Source organism: Pocillopora damicornis, chromosome 10, assembly GCF_964200805.1.
Source record: "Pocillopora damicornis chromosome 10, jaPocDami1.2, whole genome shotgun sequence".
Classification (NCBI taxonomy): Eukaryota; Metazoa; Cnidaria; class Anthozoa; order Scleractinia; family Pocilloporidae; genus Pocillopora; species Pocillopora damicornis.
Genome location: NC_142679.1, coordinates 23,118,115 through 23,138,402, shown reverse-complemented (window position 1 = coordinate 23,138,402; position 20,288 = coordinate 23,118,115). Strand labels below are relative to the sequence as shown.

General features: G+C 36.6%; 3 protein-coding genes across 5 annotated transcripts; 1 reads left to right on the top strand and 2 right to left on the bottom strand.

Annotated features, from left to right (window-relative positions):
- The first annotated feature begins 81 nt into the window (after nt 1-81).
- Nucleotides 82-3,735, top strand: LOC113671439 (uncharacterized). 2 transcript variants are annotated; one of them, XM_089185611.1, is made up of 5 exons: nt 82-352; nt 1,173-1,411; nt 2,154-2,304; nt 2,467-2,502; nt 2,850-3,735. In XM_089185611.1, the coding sequence occupies exons 2-5, from the start codon at nt 1,211-1,213 to the stop codon at nt 3,143-3,145; spliced, it is 684 nt and encodes a 227-aa protein (XP_089041737.1). In that variant the 5' UTR covers nt 82-352; nt 1,173-1,210; the 3' UTR covers nt 3,146-3,735. The 2 variants fall into 2 exon arrangements, with proteins under 2 accessions (XP_089041737.1, XP_027043434.2); XM_027187633.2 differs by having other exon boundaries at nt 1,128-1,411.
- On the bottom strand, nt 3,451-15,453 carry LOC113671437 (mitochondrial Rho GTPase 1-A). Of its 2 annotated transcripts, XM_089185553.1 has the most exons (26): nt 15,211-15,453; nt 15,043-15,101; nt 14,326-14,407; nt 13,909-13,952; nt 13,413-13,466; nt 12,449-12,529; nt 11,954-11,983; nt 11,013-11,063; nt 10,791-10,892; nt 10,446-10,487; nt 10,278-10,334; nt 9,785-9,893; nt 9,457-9,577; nt 9,194-9,278; nt 8,835-8,870; nt 8,605-8,714; nt 8,056-8,156; nt 7,298-7,417; nt 6,623-6,714; nt 6,438-6,476; nt 5,931-6,008; nt 5,407-5,529; nt 4,914-4,979; nt 4,735-4,791; nt 4,415-4,488; nt 3,451-4,009 (listed from the first exon to the last, which is right to left on the bottom strand). In XM_089185553.1, exons 1-26 carry the CDS (start codon nt 15,242-15,244, stop codon nt 3,880-3,882), a joined length of 1,977 nt encoding a protein of 658 aa, XP_089041679.1. In that variant the 5' UTR covers nt 15,245-15,453; the 3' UTR covers nt 3,451-3,879. The 2 variants fall into 2 exon arrangements, with proteins under 2 accessions (XP_089041679.1, XP_089041680.1); XM_089185554.1 differs by lacking the exon at nt 7,298-7,417.
- Nucleotides 15,454-17,130: 1,677 nt separating this feature from the next.
- LOC113671574 (protein BTG2) lies at nt 17,131-18,821 on the bottom strand. The gene is made up of 2 exons (XM_027187821.2): nt 18,424-18,821; nt 17,131-17,974 (listed from the first exon to the last, which is right to left on the bottom strand). Exons 1-2 carry the CDS (start codon nt 18,731-18,733, stop codon nt 17,478-17,480), a joined length of 807 nt encoding a protein of 268 aa, XP_027043622.1. The 5' UTR covers nt 18,734-18,821; the 3' UTR covers nt 17,131-17,477.
- Nucleotides 18,822-20,288: the final 1,467 nt, after the last annotated feature.

Here is a 20,288-nt window from a genome sequence, read left to right as displayed (position 1 = left end):
TCACTGTTGGAAATTTTCTTGTCCCCCTGCAAAGCTGATGCTCAGATCACTACACAATTAATCCCTTGCGGTGAAAGGTGGTTATGAGACACCTTCTAGGTGTGTGTTTAGAGCTGCACATGCCCTGGGCATCCACTTTGCAGTGTTGGTATAATTAATACTCTCTGCTTTGGCTGGAGTACAAAGCCTTTGCAGGACTGGTTTGCCCCCTTTCAAATCTATGAACTTATTAATTACTTACACAAAATTGCATATACAGAAACTGTTTGGTTGGTGGGAAAGTCAACTCACTGGGTCAACTAATGAGGTTTTACGGGGTTAACTGAAGCTCAATAACCTGGAATTCAACAAGGTAACATCTTTGTTAAGTCTCAGACCTGTAGGATTACACTGTAAGCAAGTTTGTGCGAAGTGGGCCTGCACATCGCAATCATTTCATTTACTAAGGGTGAGTTAGTGTTATCAACTGAGTTGAAAACGTAAATTGGCAACCTTAAAGAGTTCAAAGGCTGACGTTTCGAGCGCTAGCCCCTGTTCTGCCTTTAAACCCTTTATGGTGGCCAATGTACGTTTACAACTCGGTTGATAAAACTAAATTACCCTGTTGTACTCTCCCACCAACGCAGCACCACAGTTTCTTAAGAAACTTATTCCCTTTATTTCATTTAGTAAGTCAAGTTGGACCGTAGTTTTTACAAAACAGTGAGGTCGTTAAATGGTCTAACGGCTTTTTACCTCGCAGTTATCTTTAGAGCCAAACTCGGATTCTAGCACCTAACTTTTCTGGAGAGTCAGATCACTGAGTCTAAGCCGTTAGAGAGCAGGAAAATTTTCCAACTTCAAATTCGTTTACCAACGCGCCAAAGAACCCTGTGCGTGTATCGTTTTTTGTCAAAAAGCCGTCGAGGGTATGCTGGAAGGCCAAAGAGTTTTTCTTCACCGCCTCATTTAGGTACTGGCGTTTTCCATGCTATGCACTGTTGAAATTCAATTTCTTGAGCACTAAACATCCTGCTGACAGCTGTAAGCATCATTACACGATCTTTATTACATTCATCATCTGAAGAGGTATTCTTCAACAAGAAATTTACCGGTGTTCTATTTTTCTTGTAATAATCACTGAACAGGTGTTATGACACTCTTGACTGAACAAGTAAACCTTGCATATACAGGAATCCCCACGAACTGTAAGTCAGTCAAAGAATCGAAGATGATGGTCAGCCCAAATTCTGCTCTGTTATTTCCAGTGCTAACCTCACTTTGTAGTTTTTTCCTTGATGTGGCTTATTCAACAGTTGATACGTTTAAATCAGAGACTTACATTATCAAGGACTGTAACAGTATCCAATATCGGTTGATGGTAGACTTAGGCGAACCTCCATTTCCTGATACAGCTTGCGAAATAAAACAGGTAATCTCTTGGATTCGATGTAGAAGCTAGCCTGAAAAGGATATCAGACCATATCGAAGTCAATCGAAGACTTCTACGGCATCAACGAGCAGTTCCGTCCTGTATATTTTGATTGTCGTTAAGTACTTGATTGTTTAGATAAAAAAAAAACCAAGAAAAAAAATAGGTTTATTTTTACTAGATGCCGTCAAAATTGATATACACCTTAGAAATATTTGCTATGTACTTTTCTCGATGGCTTATTCTGAAGAGTGAGTTGTTACTGTTGCCCGATTGAGGTCGATTATATGGTAACTTGTTCATAAACGTTGATTATGCTCGGCAGATCGTAGAATAACGTAAACGAAGACAATTAGCCTCACGAAAACTAAGGAAAAGTTTATAGCCGGTTAACAGTTCAAAAATATAATTTGTAACAACATAACAAAATCTACCAAATCAGTTTTTAAAATATCGGACAAGTCTGTAAGTTTCTGATATTTTTTCTTTATGGGGGGGGAGAAAGGGGGCTGGGTGGGGTGGGCTGGGTCCTACTGGCATAGGAAGTTAGGATCCTATGGGGAATGCCCTACCATCAATCGTAATCACTTTTCCATATCAGAGGGGGGTATATGTACAGAAATTTTCCCTCTTCACAGACCCTGCTCTACTTTATTTCACCAACATTTTCAATTTGTGAGAGAATTCTCTCAATCTACAATTAATATTGCTTTCAGAACTTTCCTTGTCCCTCTTGATACAGAAAACGATAACATGTTTTGAAAAAAGCGAAGGCTCAGGAGACCTGTTAGATCAGGATCGATTTCTTCTCCTCAAGTCTGCAGCAGTGGATAAAGTACTGATGTGTCCTGACCTTGACTACCAAAAGCTACAGGACTCTATTCAGAACTCCGGTGAGTAAAACCTTAAAAAAATCCATTTTTTCACCCGTAACTTCATGTTCTTGCCTGTCCGGCGCGTTCAAAGAAGTAGGACAAGTTCTCATTCTACAGCCAGCGTTTGCATAAAGTTTAAAAAGACTTGGATATCAGACAATATTTTCTGTTATATTTCAGCTGCTGCACAGAAGCTGTCTAAGGAGTATCCTACAGGTATGTGTTTCACTTCGTTGAATCATTTGTTTGTTTGTATTTATCATTGTTCAGGCACAGGGGCGTCCTCTTGTCGATCCTTTGATCTAAGCTAGTTCAATGGCGGGGACATTGAAAGACATTGTTTCATGTCTTGTTACGAATCCCATGGTCGATTCAGCGATCGATATGTTTGAACGAAATACAGGTAGACTGGGTCTAGCTCGTGATAGATAATTTAGCCTGCGACCAAACGTGAACTATCGATTCTATTGTATAATTCAGGCTTGGGAGCAAGAAAACCACGTTTCTCCTTCCGAGTTTGCCTTTCAATTTTCGTGCTTCTGAAATTTTCTTTTCTCGTTTAGAAATACAACAGCTTCCTGAAAAATGTGCTTTTGATATTCACAAGAACTGCGAGAAGAAAATATTTGATCAAGTGGTAGTGAACCATCTTTCATGGCCTGAGACAACAAAGTGGAGGCAATGTTACCTTAAGGCTTTGCTACAGACGCCGTGTTCAGCACTAATTCTGCAAAACTACGCCGCCTTGCAAGAAAAGTTTGGAGAAAGTTTTAGAAAAAAAGAGTTTGATTTAGGACTCTATGGAATATTTATGAATGATCATCACTTACAAAGTAACGGAATAGTAGAAATATTATAGATACATATTTCGTGCTTCATGAACTGTACGAGGTAAAGCAAACAAAGCGGTTTAAAAAACATTAGACTCCACGAAAAAAAAGGAGTGTTGACATTTTACAATTTCGATACATTTCAAACTTGCTAGTTTAAGGGTGTAATTTTGTTATAACACCAGATTCTCGTATGACTTACCAAGGTATGTCTAACAGCTAAAAGAGAGAATTACTTATCTGATCTGCGAGGACAAGAGATTGTGAAAGCGAGAACTGAACATTTCTACGTGTTCCGTTACAAAACTCCCCACATTATCAAGCCAAAACAAAATAAAATATTTTCATGTTTAAATTTTAAAAGTTTCTGGACAACAGGTATTTAAACGTTGTTAGACGATTTTACACAGCTACGGACAAAGGAGGAACTCCTTAATGAAACTTGTCCGCAAGGAAAAAACAAATTCAAACAATCCTAGTTTTTGTTTCAAATACGAGAATTAACTGAGCTAAAGATCGAGATTCACAAAAATTGTTCACATCACAAACTCCTACATTACTACAATAATGGGTAAAAAGGAAACTTTTACAATTCCATTGAAAATAAAAATATGTCCACTTTGTTATGATTGATCCTCTTGTTTCCACATTTGGCTTATAGTTTTTCAATTTAGAACCTCTTTACATTTTGAACTCCGTGGTTCAATACAAAGGCAAAATAAACGCCTTGTTAGTATATATTCCTAATACGCTTTGTTTCTTGTCACGTGGTCGAACCTCCCTTTTTCAAGTATCTGAACACCACTATTCCAGCGGTTGCTAAGAGCGCGGCTGTTAAGCCTGCCATAATCCAATATGACGTCACACTGTCTGCATTAGGGCCGCAGAGGTGCCTACGAAACAAAAAGCAATAACGCTAGGTATTTCAAGATCTTTGCCTCTCCCAGGCAGTCATTTTGTAAAGACGAGCGAAGAAGCAATGCGAGCGAGGGAGGAAACGAGAATTCAGTCCATTTTCTATCAAACAACCGAGAAACTAACACAGACAATGGAGATGTCAGTTACCTCATCTCCAGGTTGGCCTGCATGTTACGACATGTTATGATCTTTCCCTGCTAACTGAGAATTCGGGGACTGCCATAATTCTTTGTATTTACCTTTATTTTTAAAACCCTATTACCATACTTGACGAACCGGTCAAGTCTACTAGAACTACTACAGCCAAGTTAGCAAATCATGACTTAAGAGTTTTGCTCCCCTTTTACAACTGCCCTTGGCATATGATCCACTTTACTTACGGATAAACGGCCATTTGGGCGAGGCTGTCGTAGATAGCTCTGTGCATGTCTGGTCTGTTAAGGGATGAAAATGGCTGCAAAATGAACACAAACAAAAACAGTTGTTAATGTTAGGCTAATTTGAAAATTGTTAATTTGAAAATTTTAAATTTTTCTTCAAAGATACTCATTGCTATTCTTACAGCTTTCTCGATGGCTCACAAAGTCTTCCTAATGGTTGTTCAAAACTAAAAGATTTGTAAAAGTAAGTCAAGAGAAGACAATTCCACATGAACCGTTTCAATTGTTAGCTTTCACTTGAAATCCAAATGATAACTAACCTGAGGTGGCGGCAACTTGTTTAACGAGCAGTACAAAGACGGCTGCATTTCAAAATCCTACAAAAAAATGCAATACACCATGTGTCAGCCTTGCTATTCACACATCAATTGTGATTTATTTCCTGTATCCCAGTTCTGATCAAATTTCTTTACAGAAAGAAAATTCTGGAATTTATTACCTGTTTAGCTGCAACGCCTTCACTTTTGCCAGCGACTAACATACAAGGAACTGTTTTGGGAAGTTTCTGGAAACACACAAAGATAAATCGTAGTCATAATCTTATAAAGTTCTTGACTTTTGTTTTACACCCTTTGTAAGACGCTCCTCAGTAGTACCTACAGACCTGTATTACGCACCAAGTATCTATGGCGGTAAATATTTACTTCCTCATGAAACTTGAATCGGATCACTAAGGACACCAAAACTTATTAAGACTAACATATCAGATTCCACCGACAAATACGTACCCAGTTATTTAGAAAATATCACAATATGCATTAATTTGATGCGTAGACATTGTCATTTTTCGTGAAAAACTGAATTAAGACCCCCGAGTACAAAATGAAGCCTTTTGCATGTTTGTAATATTTTTTGCACTTCAGTTACTGGAAGCGGCAAATCCATAGTAACTCTGGAGTGTTACATTATTAGCACCAAGCTAAAGTTATTACCTCTCGTAGTTGTACCACTTGTGTAAACGAAGCTGGATCCGATGAGTCATAAAGAAAACACGCCACATCACATCGTCTGTCGTGCAACAGAAATCCAGAATTTTCCCATTCGATTTCGCGTAACTGAAGTAAATAAAAAAGAAATGAAATCAGAAATATCAGCGAATGAACTTGAAACAAACTGCCATAGAAAATATGTTTATCAAAGCGGCTGATCATGAAAATGACTATTGGGCACCTGCTGGGAGGAGGACGGCCATCAATCCGTTGGAAATATTTCGCCCTTACAAAGGAGCTCTACAAATTGTTTTCACGAATTAAAAATCAGTTCGTGATAAAGATATTGAGAGTGACAACAATAATAGTCAACCATATTCACAAAAAGGGAACTCGTCCGTCTGACGCTTACAAGGTTTCCTCCACCTGACAGAATTTATTAGTAAACCTGAATCAAAGACAACACCTTGTCTATTCGAGTGTGCCGATATAACGCAATTTTAAAGAAGTTAAGTCCTTCTACTCACCACTAGGTATTTTTCTTGCCTGTTCACTTCAAGTAGATTAATGGCATAATTCGACAATTCCTTTTCTGATTCGCCAGGCTAAGAATAAAAAGAAACAAAGGTAATTTGGTGGTGGGAATTGTAGGATATAGAAGAAACTGCAAGAAGCATAAACGACTTTTTTTTTTCGTTTATTCCCATAGCACTTAGCGAAGTTTTCCAGAGTGGAAAGATTACCATAAACAAGGGGCGAGTCCCTTAACAGCGCAGATACCTTTAGGAGGCGCTACATGAATGTGATGGTCAGCTTCCGTCACTGAGCTGCATTCTGTATTTGTTTACTGAGAAGACTTTCATCCCAGTATTGCATCAACCGAGACAAGCCGGGCTCCACCTGACGGTTTGCCAAGGCCTGGTAACAAGAACACTTAATCGAATGCATTACTTATCCTTGGTGTCTGTAAATGTAGTCTGAGTGTTTCTGCAAGTTAATGGAAGTGAAAGAATGGAAGTTCATGGCACCCTCACCTCTAGGGTTCGCCCTAAAAATGCTTGAAGGAAAGACGTCTGTAGAAATAAAAAGAAAAAAATTTGATGAAGATGAAGTATCACGAAAAATCACCATATTCTCAGCGACGCGCGCAAACAACCGTAACAGCCGTTTGTTCGACGGTACAATTACTGCTGTAAAATTAAACTAAACAAGGTGGTACCTTTCCAACGCCTGGTGGTCCAAATACGTAACACTGAAATACAGAGCGAGATGTCTGTTTCTTCTGTAGGTCAACAGCTTTACTCCGAGTAACTTGGATATGAAGAAATGAATAAGTTGAAAGTACTGTTAGCATGTGCTTACGAGCAGTCCGGAATTTCAATTACACATATTATGATTACTTGCACGAAACTGTGTAACAAGAGAAAACTTGATCACAGTCTTTACCACAACTCAACACTCTCTGACATTTCACTTGTTATACATGTATTAATATGGGGAGGTCAGTTGGTACGCACAAATAACATGAAATAAAATAATAATGAAACAGATGAATAAATGAACGGATAATTAAAAGTAAAATCAAATTAAAATTAACAGAAATCAATAATTGTTCGGCATAAACAAAACTTATGAAGAACAGAAGAAATAAAAAAGAAATAAGCAAAGTGGATGAAAGGAAAAGAAAAGTAAAGAAACAGAAATGCAAAGAACAGAACCGATATCAAAGTGTGTTTTTTTCAAGTTTCTCAACTCTTGCCATTATCACCTCAAATGGTAAATAGATTACTTGACTGATAATCACACTTAAATCATGTTTTTAAATGTTTTAAGGTTATTGAATTTACAACAAAATTTACTTCCGGATCAAACGTTTTTGACAAGTAGTAAATACCCAGTTGAGTTTTTGCTTGGCCCCACTGAGAGTAAGAGGAAGGTAAAAGTCGTAACTTTTTTCGCATCTGAATGAGGCGAGAGACAGAAGAGACCAGAGTAAAAGGAAGAGGGGAACAGACTGGAAGAGATAGATGGAAAAAAATCAAGAAAACATTAGTTAGTAGACTATCAAGTTGAGTTAATTTTCTGTCTACAAAGCAGCAGGATGACATAATTATAAGTAATACTTCTGGGTCAAATGGGTTTTAGTTAAGTGCTTATGACAATGTCTATTAGTAACCTTAATATCATTCTGGAGTCAAAACAGTTTCTTTAATCCTTTACACCTTGATATCAGCAGGCAGACTGTTCTCTGTGACAAGGAGAATTTTTTTTCACAATCAACAGCTTCTTTAGTTGGTGATCATTTTATTTACTCTTGTGATCTTAATGTGTGATTCAGAGGTGATATTAAAATCAGTTACTTTTGTTCCTTGGTTGTTTGTAGACAACATGGAGTCAGAGGGTTATTGTTAAACTTTTTGATTTGTTCAGTTTTAAAGTAAATACAGCTTTATTTTCATTCATCTAAACATCAACTGAAATCATGGATGTTTAAAAAGGAAAATTGGTTAAAAAATTACACTTATGTTGACGCAAGAATACCCTTGACTGACAACACTTTTCACTTCCAGATATATGAAAAATTACTTTAATATTTCTCACTAGCTGAGTAAAGTATATGCTTTGTGAGGCAGCGTCTGTTTTTTATTTTACCTGTTATTGCGGTAGAAAGGGAAGCTTCAATTTCCTGATGAATGTAACCAAAAAATGCTAAATATGCTAACATTCTAGTGTAATCCAAGAAAGTCGTTAGCCTGCAAATGATAAGGAAAAAATATTCCTCAGGGAAATGCAAAAATTGCAAGTTTGTTAAAAAAAAAAATGATGACAGAAAACAAGAGATTCGCTGAAGTAATTTTTTTTTTTGTGCTCTTCATTAATTGGTAGACTGTCTGGTAGGTTTTTTTTTAAAACAGAATAGTCATCATTATTGATGCATAAAAAGTTCAAAATTTTTAAAAATTCACCCCAGTGAATGAAAAATGCAAACAAAATGAATATCAGCATTTAGCCTTGTTCATTTGTTTCCCAGTCAACAGATAAGTGACATCCCCCGTGGCTTCCTTGATGTTTGTCTCTGTCTCACAGCATCAAAGCACAAACTACCCATGTCAAGCTGCTTCTTTCTTCATATATTTGCCTCACAGTTTATCCCTTTTTTTAAACATTTGGTTGAATAGAGGAATTCAGAGTAACACTTACGCCCACTGAGCTAGAAATCCTTGGAGAGTTATCCATCCATTGGCATTAGTTTCAACAGAGCTAAGAACATCTTCACCCCAAGGCATTGTTGGGCAGGTACCAAAGAGTGCCTAAAGCAGAAAACAGAAAACAATCCGACATTTGGAAACTTTTTTCTACCATATTATGAATATTACATTTTTAAAAACTGTCTCAATTTGTTCTCATCATTATTATTTTCTTCAACTCACTTGAAGTTCCTCAGGAGAAAGGGCTTCATCTTCATCCTAGAGACAAATAAAGGTGTTAGTTAATCCTGGAATCATGGTCATTGTGAGGGGCTCTTTCTTTAAACAACCCATAATAATCACTGGAAATAGATGTTCCTTGATTCTCAGCAATCTACAGTGACATGAGCAAGTTTGGTCCATAGGCAACAGAAATCATGAAATTAAATATCAGTTGCCTAGTGTTTTTTTCAATACATCAAGCAAACTTCAACTCCAGTGAGTCCCAATTCTTATCATAATTTATCTTTACACAGTATTATACTGTCTCCCTTTACCTGTACAATCATGCCTTGCAAACTCTCAGTGGAATTCATACACACCTTGTCATGTCTCTGGAAGAGGTCAATAAGAAACTGATATCCTGCATCTGATAATTCCACTGTTTGATCTGCCCCCATGTCAATCCTGTAACAATATCAAATATTTGGAAAGCTTGATTTCTCTGGAATTCACAACTAATTGAGTTCTTTGTGAAAATATCATTTAATTTATTACCCAATTCTCTCAAGCCTTTTGCTGTTACCACTGCTGAGGGAAAACTAGTCATTACCTAATACAATCTAACAAATTCATGTCAACTTACGTAAGACACAAATAATCAGGTCTGAGCTTAAGATCATCACCATATCCAAACTTTCTGAGAACAGTCCATGTTGTTTCATGTCTCCCCCTCTGGATAAAGAGTGTGTGAAGAAACAGGAAACCTACAAAAAAATGCTTAACAATTATTGATTGAAAGTGAGGTGAATATTGTCAAATAGTACCCAAAGCTAATGTTATGGACCATGTCTGGGTAGAAATGCTCACTATGAGATGTTTGGGTTCATGTTGTAGGCAAAAGCTTCTACAATTGTATAAGAACATGAGGGTTAGTCTAAGGAAAAAACTCTGGACCACTTTATGTGTGTTACCTTTTAATGTAAGTCCACCATCTTGTAATCCTCCCTCGACATTCTTCCTGACTACATTTTTAACATCTTGTAAACCTTGTCCTTGCAGAGGGGTATTGAAACATCGATTCTATGGATAAATTGTAACAGAGAGAGGATTAAGACCAATACAATGGTTCAAAAAATGGTAAAAGCCCATGTTCCCATCCTCTGGCTTCAATCAGATGTTTATGATAATAAAAACAAAGAGAAGTGATGATCATAGTGACATCCACAGAGTGGCTCTTTGATTGACAGACCTTATAGTTCAAAAAAGGTGTAGGGCCACACAGAAAAATTACAAACCAGAGGCAAGTGATCTACACACTTTTTTAAGTGTTCTCCTAAGAGGGCTGTTAACACCACTAAGCTGATAGAAAGTGTGTTCTATTGCTATTAAAAAATAAACCTCAACTTTCTGTGGCTTTATCAGTGCAACATACAATAAGTTTTAAACCAATCAGGGCTAACTAACCTGGAACTCATTCAATTCATTGTCACTCAGTAAGCCATCATTATCCTTATCTGATATCTACAAAATGAAAGAAGGAATAAGTTTTGTAAGTGTCATTTCTTTTTAATTGCCTATTAAAGACAAAAATATTATAAATTTAAATTTATACAGAGGATATTATAAAGGTACCTTAAAAACTCTTGTGAGAGCAGCCTGGCATAATGGTTTTAACTGCAACAAACAAGACAACAAAAATGAACAACTATCTCTTAATAATTGGCAGAAAAAAGTAGATTGATGCAGATCCACACAATTTTTCACATAGCTATTCTCACAATCCAAAGGTTAAAAAATATACCACATAACTACTTTTATTCATCCTTTTTTTCAGATATCTTACTTATTCATCCTTTCTTTCAGATTTCTTAATTATTCATCATAATTATCTTCTGATTATTCAATGTTTGTTGAAAAAGTACTTTGTTAAATTATAAATGAATCATTTTTAAGGAGGAACCTACTGTTGATACGGACCTCCTTGGTTTCAGCAGAGAAGAGAGGAGCAGTAGGATGGAGGACTGCCTTCTGTGCATAGTAAAACATCTCAGATATATTTTTCAGATCCTTTGCTGAGCACTGAAGTACAAAACACAATTGCCACATTTTTCATATGGTTTGTCTTTAACCTACCATAGTAATGGCTCATTAAAGTATCTCAAGTGAATAATTTAACTTCTGCAACTGCCAGATGCTCACCTCAACACAAGTTTCCACTTCAGTGTAATCATTCATTATTGGTAAGACAGTCTATTAAAAAAAAAAAGAACATCACAAATACTGAAACCAACTAGATCAAAATGGTATAATTACATGATAATTTGATCTAATCAACCAAGTTGATCACGTAAACTGGCCACCATAAAGAGTTTCTCAACCTGATGTTGAGAGCATTACCCCTTCATCAGAGTTAAATTACAGATTACTTTCCCCTTGAACAATGCAGTTACATAAGGAACTAGTTGAAATAATTTCATAAGACTTGAACAAATTACAAGATACTTTCAACACAATTTCATGCCACAGAAACAAACAGATGTCTGATGCATCAGAGTGGTTTACTAAACACTAAAAACATCTCAAGTATACAATGACCTGCCATTTTTTTGTTTCATTTTTGATACAAAAAAGTAATGCAAAATTTTCTTAATTCAGGGACTTTATGGTAGCCTATCAAATGCTTTCAAAAATTAAATCTTGAGTCACCTTTTACATTTCAAACATTTTACTTTCATCTGTAGTGATTACCATAAATAATTCCTCTATATCCTCAGGCCTATGTAAAGATCACTATCATATTCATTTTAAATTATCAATCTGCAGTTCACATACCAGTAATTATAATATTCATATCTTCAAAGTTATTCATTCATCACTTCACAGTTTTATTATGAACCAACAAAATGACCAGCTCCCAGTTGGCTTGTTAGCTCAGTTGGTAGAGCACTGCACTGGTATCGTAAAGGTCATGCATTCAACTTCCATACTAGCCTAGATTTTTTGATTTTTTTTTCCAAGCCTTACTTTCACTACTGCTTAAGTAGTGTTCATCACTTTGAAAATCACCCTCATAATCAAATTCAGGTTCCTATGGACCTCTTTGTAACAACCATGTATATTTTTAGCCCATGTACACTCACATCCATTGTACTTCCATCCATAAGGTCTGACTGTAAACCAAAAAATACAAATAATAAAAAGACATTATAACACTTTAAACAACTCATTTGAAAGAAAATTTGGGTAAAAGTACCTTGTAACTTACATATAAAATGGAGGCAAAGGGCAAAGCAGTGTTCAAAATAGTGTTCAGTATGATGTTGTTGTTTGTTTGCCAAGTGTTTCAACATTGGTGACAAGGGTTCTGTAATTGTAGTGTTACGTTAGAATGTTACTCAATTAATATAACTATATTTGTAAAGAAAAGTACTAGAGCCAATTGGTTGAGGTTGTTTCTAATGTTCTCTTTTGTATCCATGTGTATCAACATTTGACGCAACCTAAGCAAGGTTCTTTGACATTAAAACACATCCATGAACTCCCTCCCCTCCCAACCTTCAAAAAGGGCCTGAAGTAAATCAAAGAGCAGTCTTGATCATAAAAGCAATAACTTAAAAACATGCCAATTAAACTACCTTGTTTCCAACAATAATAACAGGCTTTGAACTATCTTCCTCTCCAGTTTGTCTTATCAGCGGCAACCAATAAGATGTAATCTGTTCAAACAAACCCGCACACATTCATATCAAGTGGTTTAGTGTGAGTTGACAGTGGAGCAAATGGCTTATTGTAAATAAATATATTATGTCCATCATGGATTTTTCTATTAAATAGGCTTTCCCTTAATTCATGGATCCCTTAGAATGACTTGCATCTAATTTCTCCTTGCCACATCATCCCTGCATTAAATTTTACTGTCACAAGAGTGGAGGAAGTGATCACCAACCAAAGGAGCTCTTGATTGTTAAACAAATTCTCCTTATCAGTACCTTAGAAAATGTAAAGAACAGTATAGACAATATGTATACTGATATTCACTGTCAATGATTCAGATTCCTCCGTGCAAAAGAAGAACCCTTAGTCTATAATGTGCCCCAGTCCCAGCATATGGCTTCATACCTTAATTTTAATACAATACAATCATTGTAGGTAGCACCCAACTAATAACCGGGAGGCCTGAGTTTGAATCCTGTCAAAGCCCAGAGTTGTTCAGGTTTCTTTTCTGCAATTATTTAGATTGCAGCTCACCTGCCAGGATAATTGTTTACCTTGATTTTCAATCCCAGTTCAAAATAAATCTACATAATTTAATGGTATGATCAGATTCATATTCATGAATGATGAAACTAAACAAAACTTTGTTGCTTTCTATTCAATAATTATTTTCATGTTGATCATTTCACTGCTTACAAACCGAACTTTCCATTACATCCTATGAATATCTGGAAAACTATCAAAAGTATGTATTGTCAAGTGTTTGAGGAAGTTTAGGGCATATGGACAAAAGTATAATCTTGATCTTAAGTAACTTAGATAATCTAATACTTAGGAAATGTTTATTTTTTTTTTCAATGCAGACTGACATAAGATTACACTTACCCTTTCAAGTGATCCTTCTGATGTGACATCATATACCACACACACAACATTGGCCTGTCAAATCATATTGGACTGTGACTAATTATCATATTTTTCTCGTAAAAAATGAAATAAATATCTGAATTTCTAAATGATTTTCACATCCAACAATAGGTTTGGAGTCACATATAACTGTGACAAAACTTTGATCATTAACCCTTTACCTACAGAGGAATGACCAAAAATGAATTTCTCCTTTCACTATCAATACATTTTCAGGCAGAAAGATGAGGAGAAGTGAAAAAACATCAATTTAGGGGAGTGAAAGTGAAAGGGCTAAAAAGGGTAGGTTGCCATCAAAACCAAAAAATACAGGATTGCATTTTGGTTATGAATGATCATTCCCTGAATAGCGAAACATTTGCCCTTAGAACTCTATAGGAATGCTACAAAGGAAGATTTTAAAATGTACATTTCATGTATAATAGTGCACGATTATCCATGTTTTGAATATTACCTTCACAATCTCATCAATCAGCATATCTTCTGACTGATCAAGGTCTGGTAAAAAAAAAAAGGGTACCCATCTTCAAAAGACAAAATAAAAGGAATTACATCTTTTTCCAGGAGGACATATCTGAAATCTCCCTGACTAGCTTTTTGCCTTAATATTGGATTGGTAAGATTGAGGACAGCATGGGGCTGGTAAAAAAATTGAGTAGAGAGGTGTGGCGAGGATAACAAACTAGTGAAGGGAGAAGGGGTCAGGATGTCCTTCATTTACCATACTGTTTTACCCTACCTTTCCCACCCTCCTGCCTCACCCAACCCCCCCCCCCCCCATCACGCACACACCCTTGCATTTCCTTATGTTTCCACAGCACTTCACAGATATCCCCTCCCTTCTCAGATGTATGATCACAATTCTACTGACCAGAAAAGTCCACAATATGTGTTGGAACCTTTTCAGGAGTCACATCAGCTGGTATGGTGATTTCTTCTGCTCTCGCAGGGACCTTCAAAAATTATAAATGAGATAACTCATTAGCAGCAAAGTAGGTTGAATGTAAACATTTTTTGCTGTTCCTAAGACTAGCTGGAAGGAAGAGTACTAAGGAAAGCAAGTAAACAGACTCATGGTGATAGCCATTGAAACTATCATACGAAAGTTTTGCTCAAATATCAATAAAAGAAGCTCAATAACAAATTTTCCCAATCTTTTTGTTTCTCCCTCACCACGCCAGTTACCCTATAACCTGTAACATTATACATGTATATAAATAAAAATTTCATACAATATGTTTTTCCTTAGGGTAAAGAGAAATCAAGAGCTCCCTTTCCTCTCACGGTAACAGACCTGGGAATAACTTATCTTCTGTGCTACGAGACGAATTGTCACAGACGTAGAGGAAATAATAACTGCGGCAGATTGTCAATGTTCATTTCCTCGGCACCTAACAAGTTGTGCAATCACAGGTGTACAGGAAGCAACTAAAGCATCCCTGTGTTATGAATTGGTCTCTGCATGTTCATTCCAAGAGAGACGTGAAATCAACAGGGATCGAATGTAGATCTTTAACAGATATATATAATGACAGAAGATCAGCTTCGTCGTGCCCTTTTTGGATATACCGCGCCTTGTTTAGCTTACCTCTTCAGGAAATTCCTCGCTTACAAGCGACAGAATAAGCGACGTTTTTCCAACTTGAGCTGTAATATAACGCATTTCAAAGAACATAAATACACATATATTTACGTATGACTTACTTCTGCTTATTGTTACGTAAGTCCAAAACAAGAAGAAGCTACATTTACTTACGGTCACCAACCAACAATATCCGAACGTCCTTCATTAGTAAGTTATTTTTTACTGTCTTGGAATAAATACCACCTAGTTGTTTACGTTAAACTGAGAATGACCTAAAGAAAGGTACAGCTGAAAACCGATCTTTGTTTTACAGGAGATCTATATTTTAATTCAAATGTTCCTCTCCCTCTAATGCTCCTCAGTTATTACTATTTGCCGCCTTCCATCTTAAATCAGGAATAAGTAATGCGCGTGGGATTAGAAATCAGCCGCTGTACAAGATATTGTGGTAGCAAGGCGAAAGAAAGTTGTAGGTGGGAGTGGGGAGGGAAAGGGATTTTAAACCCGTGATATTAGTGTGCACTTTCTCTATAGTTCTCTCTATTCGTTTTCTGAACTGCTAACAGGGAGAATTTATTTAAAAACCAGAAGCTCTTTTGGTTGGGATCATTTCCTTGGCCTTTCTTGTGACCTGAATGTGTAGGGAGAAATTGGATGCTAGAGACTTTAAGGGGTGAAAGGGTCATTGTTATGGATAGACAATGAGGCCCAATGCTATTTGAGAAGATCACAGAGCACCTGAGTGGTACAAACACTTGAAAGTCATCTGAAAGATGCCTGAGCTCCCAGCCTGATCTGTCAGACAGGTAACACCTTGCCTGGCACCACTTTATGACCCAGAAAGAGGGAAGCTTCCTAAAGCTCAGTAGTCTGAATGCAATAAGGTAAAATGAAGTTAAGTGAAGAATGAAATAAAGGAATACAATGACTCTTCCAGCTTAGGTTTGCTATTAACACACTCTACCAATAAATAATCTACAAGCTTGTAGCTTTGATTTCGATGGAGTATGCTTTAAGGTTGTCTGTATGTATGAAAATTGATTCAAAGGCTAATCCATGAACATTTTTGCACTTAAATGAATGTTTGCTTTTTAATTCAGAAATTACATTGAAAACTTTCTCTCTTAATTTCTCAGTTCTTTGGCCATCTTACCTACTGAACACACCCTAGATACAGCAGACCTGGAATTCTAACACAACAAGAGTTAGCTGTCACATTTGATTCACAAGTTGTTATAAAGAAAGTGTTATCTTTTAACTAAATTCTAACATGGAGACCATCCATGATATAGTATTCTTCCCAGGTATAGAGAAACGTCTGAGCACCTTTGAAAATGATTTAGCTCAAGAGCAAAAACAGACACAAGAGTGTGTTAAAATTGCTTTAAAAATTCTTGGATCTTTCAAATTCTTTTGTTTCATACTTTTCAACCCTTGCAAGTATGTGCATTATGCAACAGCTAATATGTATTTAACTCATGAAGAAGACACAATTATCGTCATCGATCACAATGTCAAATCATTCTCTATCCATAAGATTAACTGTCAGTGTTGTTTAAACAGGTTTTCTAGACAATATTCCCCACCAACCAGTAAATGTGTTACAGTCAATTTGAAAGACATTTAACCAACAATTTCTGCATTGAAGGTGACAAGTAATGAGGTACCACATTCAGCAAACCACAGCTTCTCTGCTGTTCCCTTAACTTCTCAAAAGGACAGCTGTGCACCAATGATAACCCCATTGTATAAAATGTAGACAATGTTAACCCCATTGAATAAATGTAGAAATATATCCTTGACACTAACAGCTGAACATTAACATGAAATGCTTCCAGATATTTACCCAGCTTGTACATGTTTTGACTTGTTCATAAATGAAAGCAACCAAACTTAAAACAGCTTAACTTACTCAAACCCTGAAGAAATAAAATAAAATTGCCTCAAACAAACCGAATGATGCAGGCGCTTGAAAAAAACCATTTTGGAGTAAAATCCTCTAGCATTTCTTTGTTAAATTAGTGTCCAATACATATCATATCACTTTCTCAATTGTTGTGATGTCAAGACAAAAAATTTAAAACAGATAAATAAATTGTATGCAAACTTTATTCCTCTTTCTTCAAAATTTTTAAATACAATCCAATAATAAATTCAACACCATTGTGGCTCTATTTTTTCGGAGTTTCTTTGAAACAAGAACAAAATACCTCGTACATCTCTTTTAAGAAACACTATACATTTTATATTTATAAACAAAACGTTTTTGTACAAATGTACATGCGTTGGAGAAATACTGTAACTTATTTTGTAAAAATTTACAATTTTCTGTGAAGAATTTCACATCATCTTTTTCCTATGGTTATCTATACAAATATTATTTTAACACCTTTTCAAATTGCAATGTATAACTCCGCACACCCAACACTTAACATTTTTCAGGCTAATATTGGTAGCTGGGCAGCAGTGTTGAAATTTCCAATCTCGTTGTAATTAAACCAGTCTAAAAAAGAAGAAGAAATGAACGCGCCACGAGTGGTATCCAGCCCACTGTTTTGTTGTGCTCCATAGTTGAAGTTGTCCCACGGGGTCCGATAGTTGAACTCTTTCGCGTTTGGCGACAGAGATGTCGGAGAAGCTCTTTTCGCCCTGAATTTAAACAAAGAAGACTCCTCTGCTGCGCTCCAGCTATTGTAAGGCATGTATTGTGAGTTGTACAAGGGAGGTGATGGTGAAGAACTGGAAGCGGATGACAACACAGGAGAAGAGCGGTCCGCCATGATTCTTGGAGGGCTTTGACTACGGAATGGAACTGGGCTGTTTGAGTTACCGCTGTTGTGGCCATTTAAAAGGTTCACCCAGCGAGTGGTTTCGTCACAGATTGCTTCAGGTTTCTTTTCAGCTTTATAGATCGTCTTCACGGACCCTTGTTCGCCTACACGAAGAACAAATGAAAAGAAACATTAGTCATGCATACACAACCAAGAAGACATTTGGTAGAAGGTACAAGCGTGGGCGATAATTTGCCAGGAAAATTGATTTCGAGGTTACAGTCTGATCACAACGAAATGGGATTATCTAACAGGATCTCTTTTTAAAAGAACCTGACCTTCTAAAGAAAATGCTTACCGAAGCAAGTCCTTAGCAAACTCGAGACGTGTGGATTCATATTTGCTTACGCATGCAGTTACCCTACGTGACTCTATTCAATCGAGTATTCGAACGCATTCTAAAATATCCCTTTCGCAATATCAACCAAAGAATAATCCCTTCAAAGAGTAAAAAACAAAGGGTAACGAAACTTGTCAGAAAATACCATTTAAAATCTAAGAACAGTCGCTGCGAAATAAAATCCCTTTAGCCTTGGGCTCAAACAGCACTTACCGATTCTGAAGGATACTTCTTGTGGGTCGATCCACAGACAGAGCTTTTCCGGCAAATTGGCTTTCACATCCTTTGCGCTAAGTCCGCTTGCTTCTGCAGCAGAACTCAACACAGGATCTAGGCTGTCAGTTATAAGGAGGCAACGGTATCCGCTTCCTTTACATGGTTTTTCGGGGTACCAATGGCCTTCAAATTTCTTCGTCAGTTTCTTCACAACCTCCTCGTTAAAAAGCTGTACTCTTCGGCGTGGCAGTTTATTGACGAGGTACCCGATGAGGAAGTTAACAGCGACTTGTATTTCAAGCTCCATTGGCCTTTCGTTGACTAAGATTTTATTAAAAAATATATAAAATGTCTCACTAAGGTTTTCTACTTCGAGTTTAGTAGGATGGTAAAGCGAAAGACATAGAGAGGAGTCAAAGTATATTTGCATCGTCTTCGCAAATCTCATCGCTGATTGGTTTCTAAGATAGACAACAACGTCATCGTTAACCAATGAGAATCATTTCATTTAATGACAAGACAATAAGCTAATATTATAACCAATTAGATAGCAGCAAGGAAAAGCCTCTCTAGACGCTCTAAATTGAGTGTAAATACGTCATTGATAGGCGCTTCCGACGATCCCTCTATTGTTTCGTATTGGCTTCCGTTTGACGTCATATATTGCAAACAAACTCTATATATGGTGTGATTATGACACTTTCGACTTCGTAGGAACAAAGCTCTGTTCGTAATCCACATCTAATTTATTTTGCCATTAACAAATATTACTTCCGAAACAAAGGCCTTCCTTCCTAAGTTGAAAACTTCGAATCTGAAAACGATCATTAATGTAGTTTTGTAGGAAGGGTCAGCGATTTAATTCGTATGCCCAAGAGAGTCTTCAACTCAAATAAACAAATTGCTTGGGTAATTATATCCTACCACATTATGATACTATACCATATTAAATATTTTTTGTCGGTTATACACAGGACACCTTTTCAGTTGCATTTACGACAATCAAAGAGCAAATAGAAAATGAATACATGTCGATTGTTTTGAATTTAGAAATAACTACCGTGTTTAGGATTGCCTTTACATGCGACACGTTTATTATTTAAAATTATTCTTTCTTTCTGGCTTGAAGACTAACACATACTGCAGCTGGCGAATATTTTCCTCTTTGAAAAAATGATTTACATGATTGTAAATGCATCTCAACCTAAGGCACACCAGAGAGCCAGATAGTTCATTCTGGTTTTCTTTCCTTTTAGCCAATCTTCCTCACTTACACAGTATTAAAGAAAGCCATCTGACTTGGAAGAAAATATTAATAACATTATAGAACCAGAAATTGAACAGAAATAGGCCGAGCCTCGAAATAGCCCAGAATTTACTCTTCTAAATGTGCCGATGATATTTGAGGGCGATTTTGTATTGCAGAAGTCAAAATGATATAAAGCATCGCATCATTAACGAAAACTTAATTCCGTCTGGTCAACGAAGGCGTTCATCATTAGCTTGCAATTGCCAAGATGAAAAGCAAAAGGAACTCATTTTACCCAAAGTGCACTCTCTAGAGGGAAGGAACTAAAAATAGAACATTAATCAAGAGACACAAAGCGGAGAAAATGTAACGCTGAATATGTTGATAAATAGTACCGATAAATATTACAGCGCAGTATTTTGTACGATAATCAGTCATTTTTCAAGGTTCACTTGTCCCTTAAGAAAAAACGAAGCACTGAAGATGTCAGGTTAGTATAAAAGCCCCCTCACCACTAACTTCCTCTCTGAAAATAAATACCGAACAGGGTCTCATTTTTTTTCTTTAACCAGAGTAATTCTACTTTCAGTTGGGTCCTTTTCTACAGCAAAAC

What these genes read in the sequence shown, in the direction of transcription:
- LOC113671437 (XM_089185553.1), bottom strand. Translation starts at nt 15,244, where the DNA reads ATGAAGGACGTTCGGATATTGTTGGTTGGTGACC. An exon ending in CAGAAGGATCACTTGAAAGG is followed by an intron (nt 12,530 to 13,412) that starts GTAAGTGTAATC and finishes TTGTTTGAACAG; the next exon opens with ATTACATCTTATTGGTTGCC. An exon ending in CCAAGCAAAAACTCAACTGG is followed by an intron (nt 6,715 to 7,297) that starts GTATTTACTACT and finishes TTCATATCCAAG; the next exon opens with TTACTCGGAGTAAAGCTGTT.
- LOC113671439 (XM_027187633.2), top strand. Translation starts at nt 1,133, where the DNA reads ATGACACTCTTGACTGAACAAGTAAACCTTGCATATACAGGAATCCCC. An exon ending in GGACTCTATTCAGAACTCCG is followed by an intron (nt 2,305 to 2,466) that starts GTGAGTAAAACC and finishes GTTATATTTCAG; the next exon opens with CTGCTGCACAGAAGCTGTCT. An exon ending in GTCTAAGGAGTATCCTACAG is followed by an intron (nt 2,503 to 2,849) that starts GTATGTGTTTCA and finishes TTTCTCGTTTAG; the next exon opens with AAATACAACAGCTTCCTGAA.
- LOC113671574 (XM_027187821.2), bottom strand. Translation starts at nt 18,733, where the DNA reads ATGGAGCTTGAAATACAAGTCGCTGTTAACTTCCTCATCGGGTACCTC. An exon ending in AGAAGTATCCTTCAGAATCG is followed by an intron (nt 17,975 to 18,423) that starts GTAAGTGCTGTT and finishes TTCTTCGTGTAG; the next exon opens with GCGAACAAGGGTCCGTGAAG.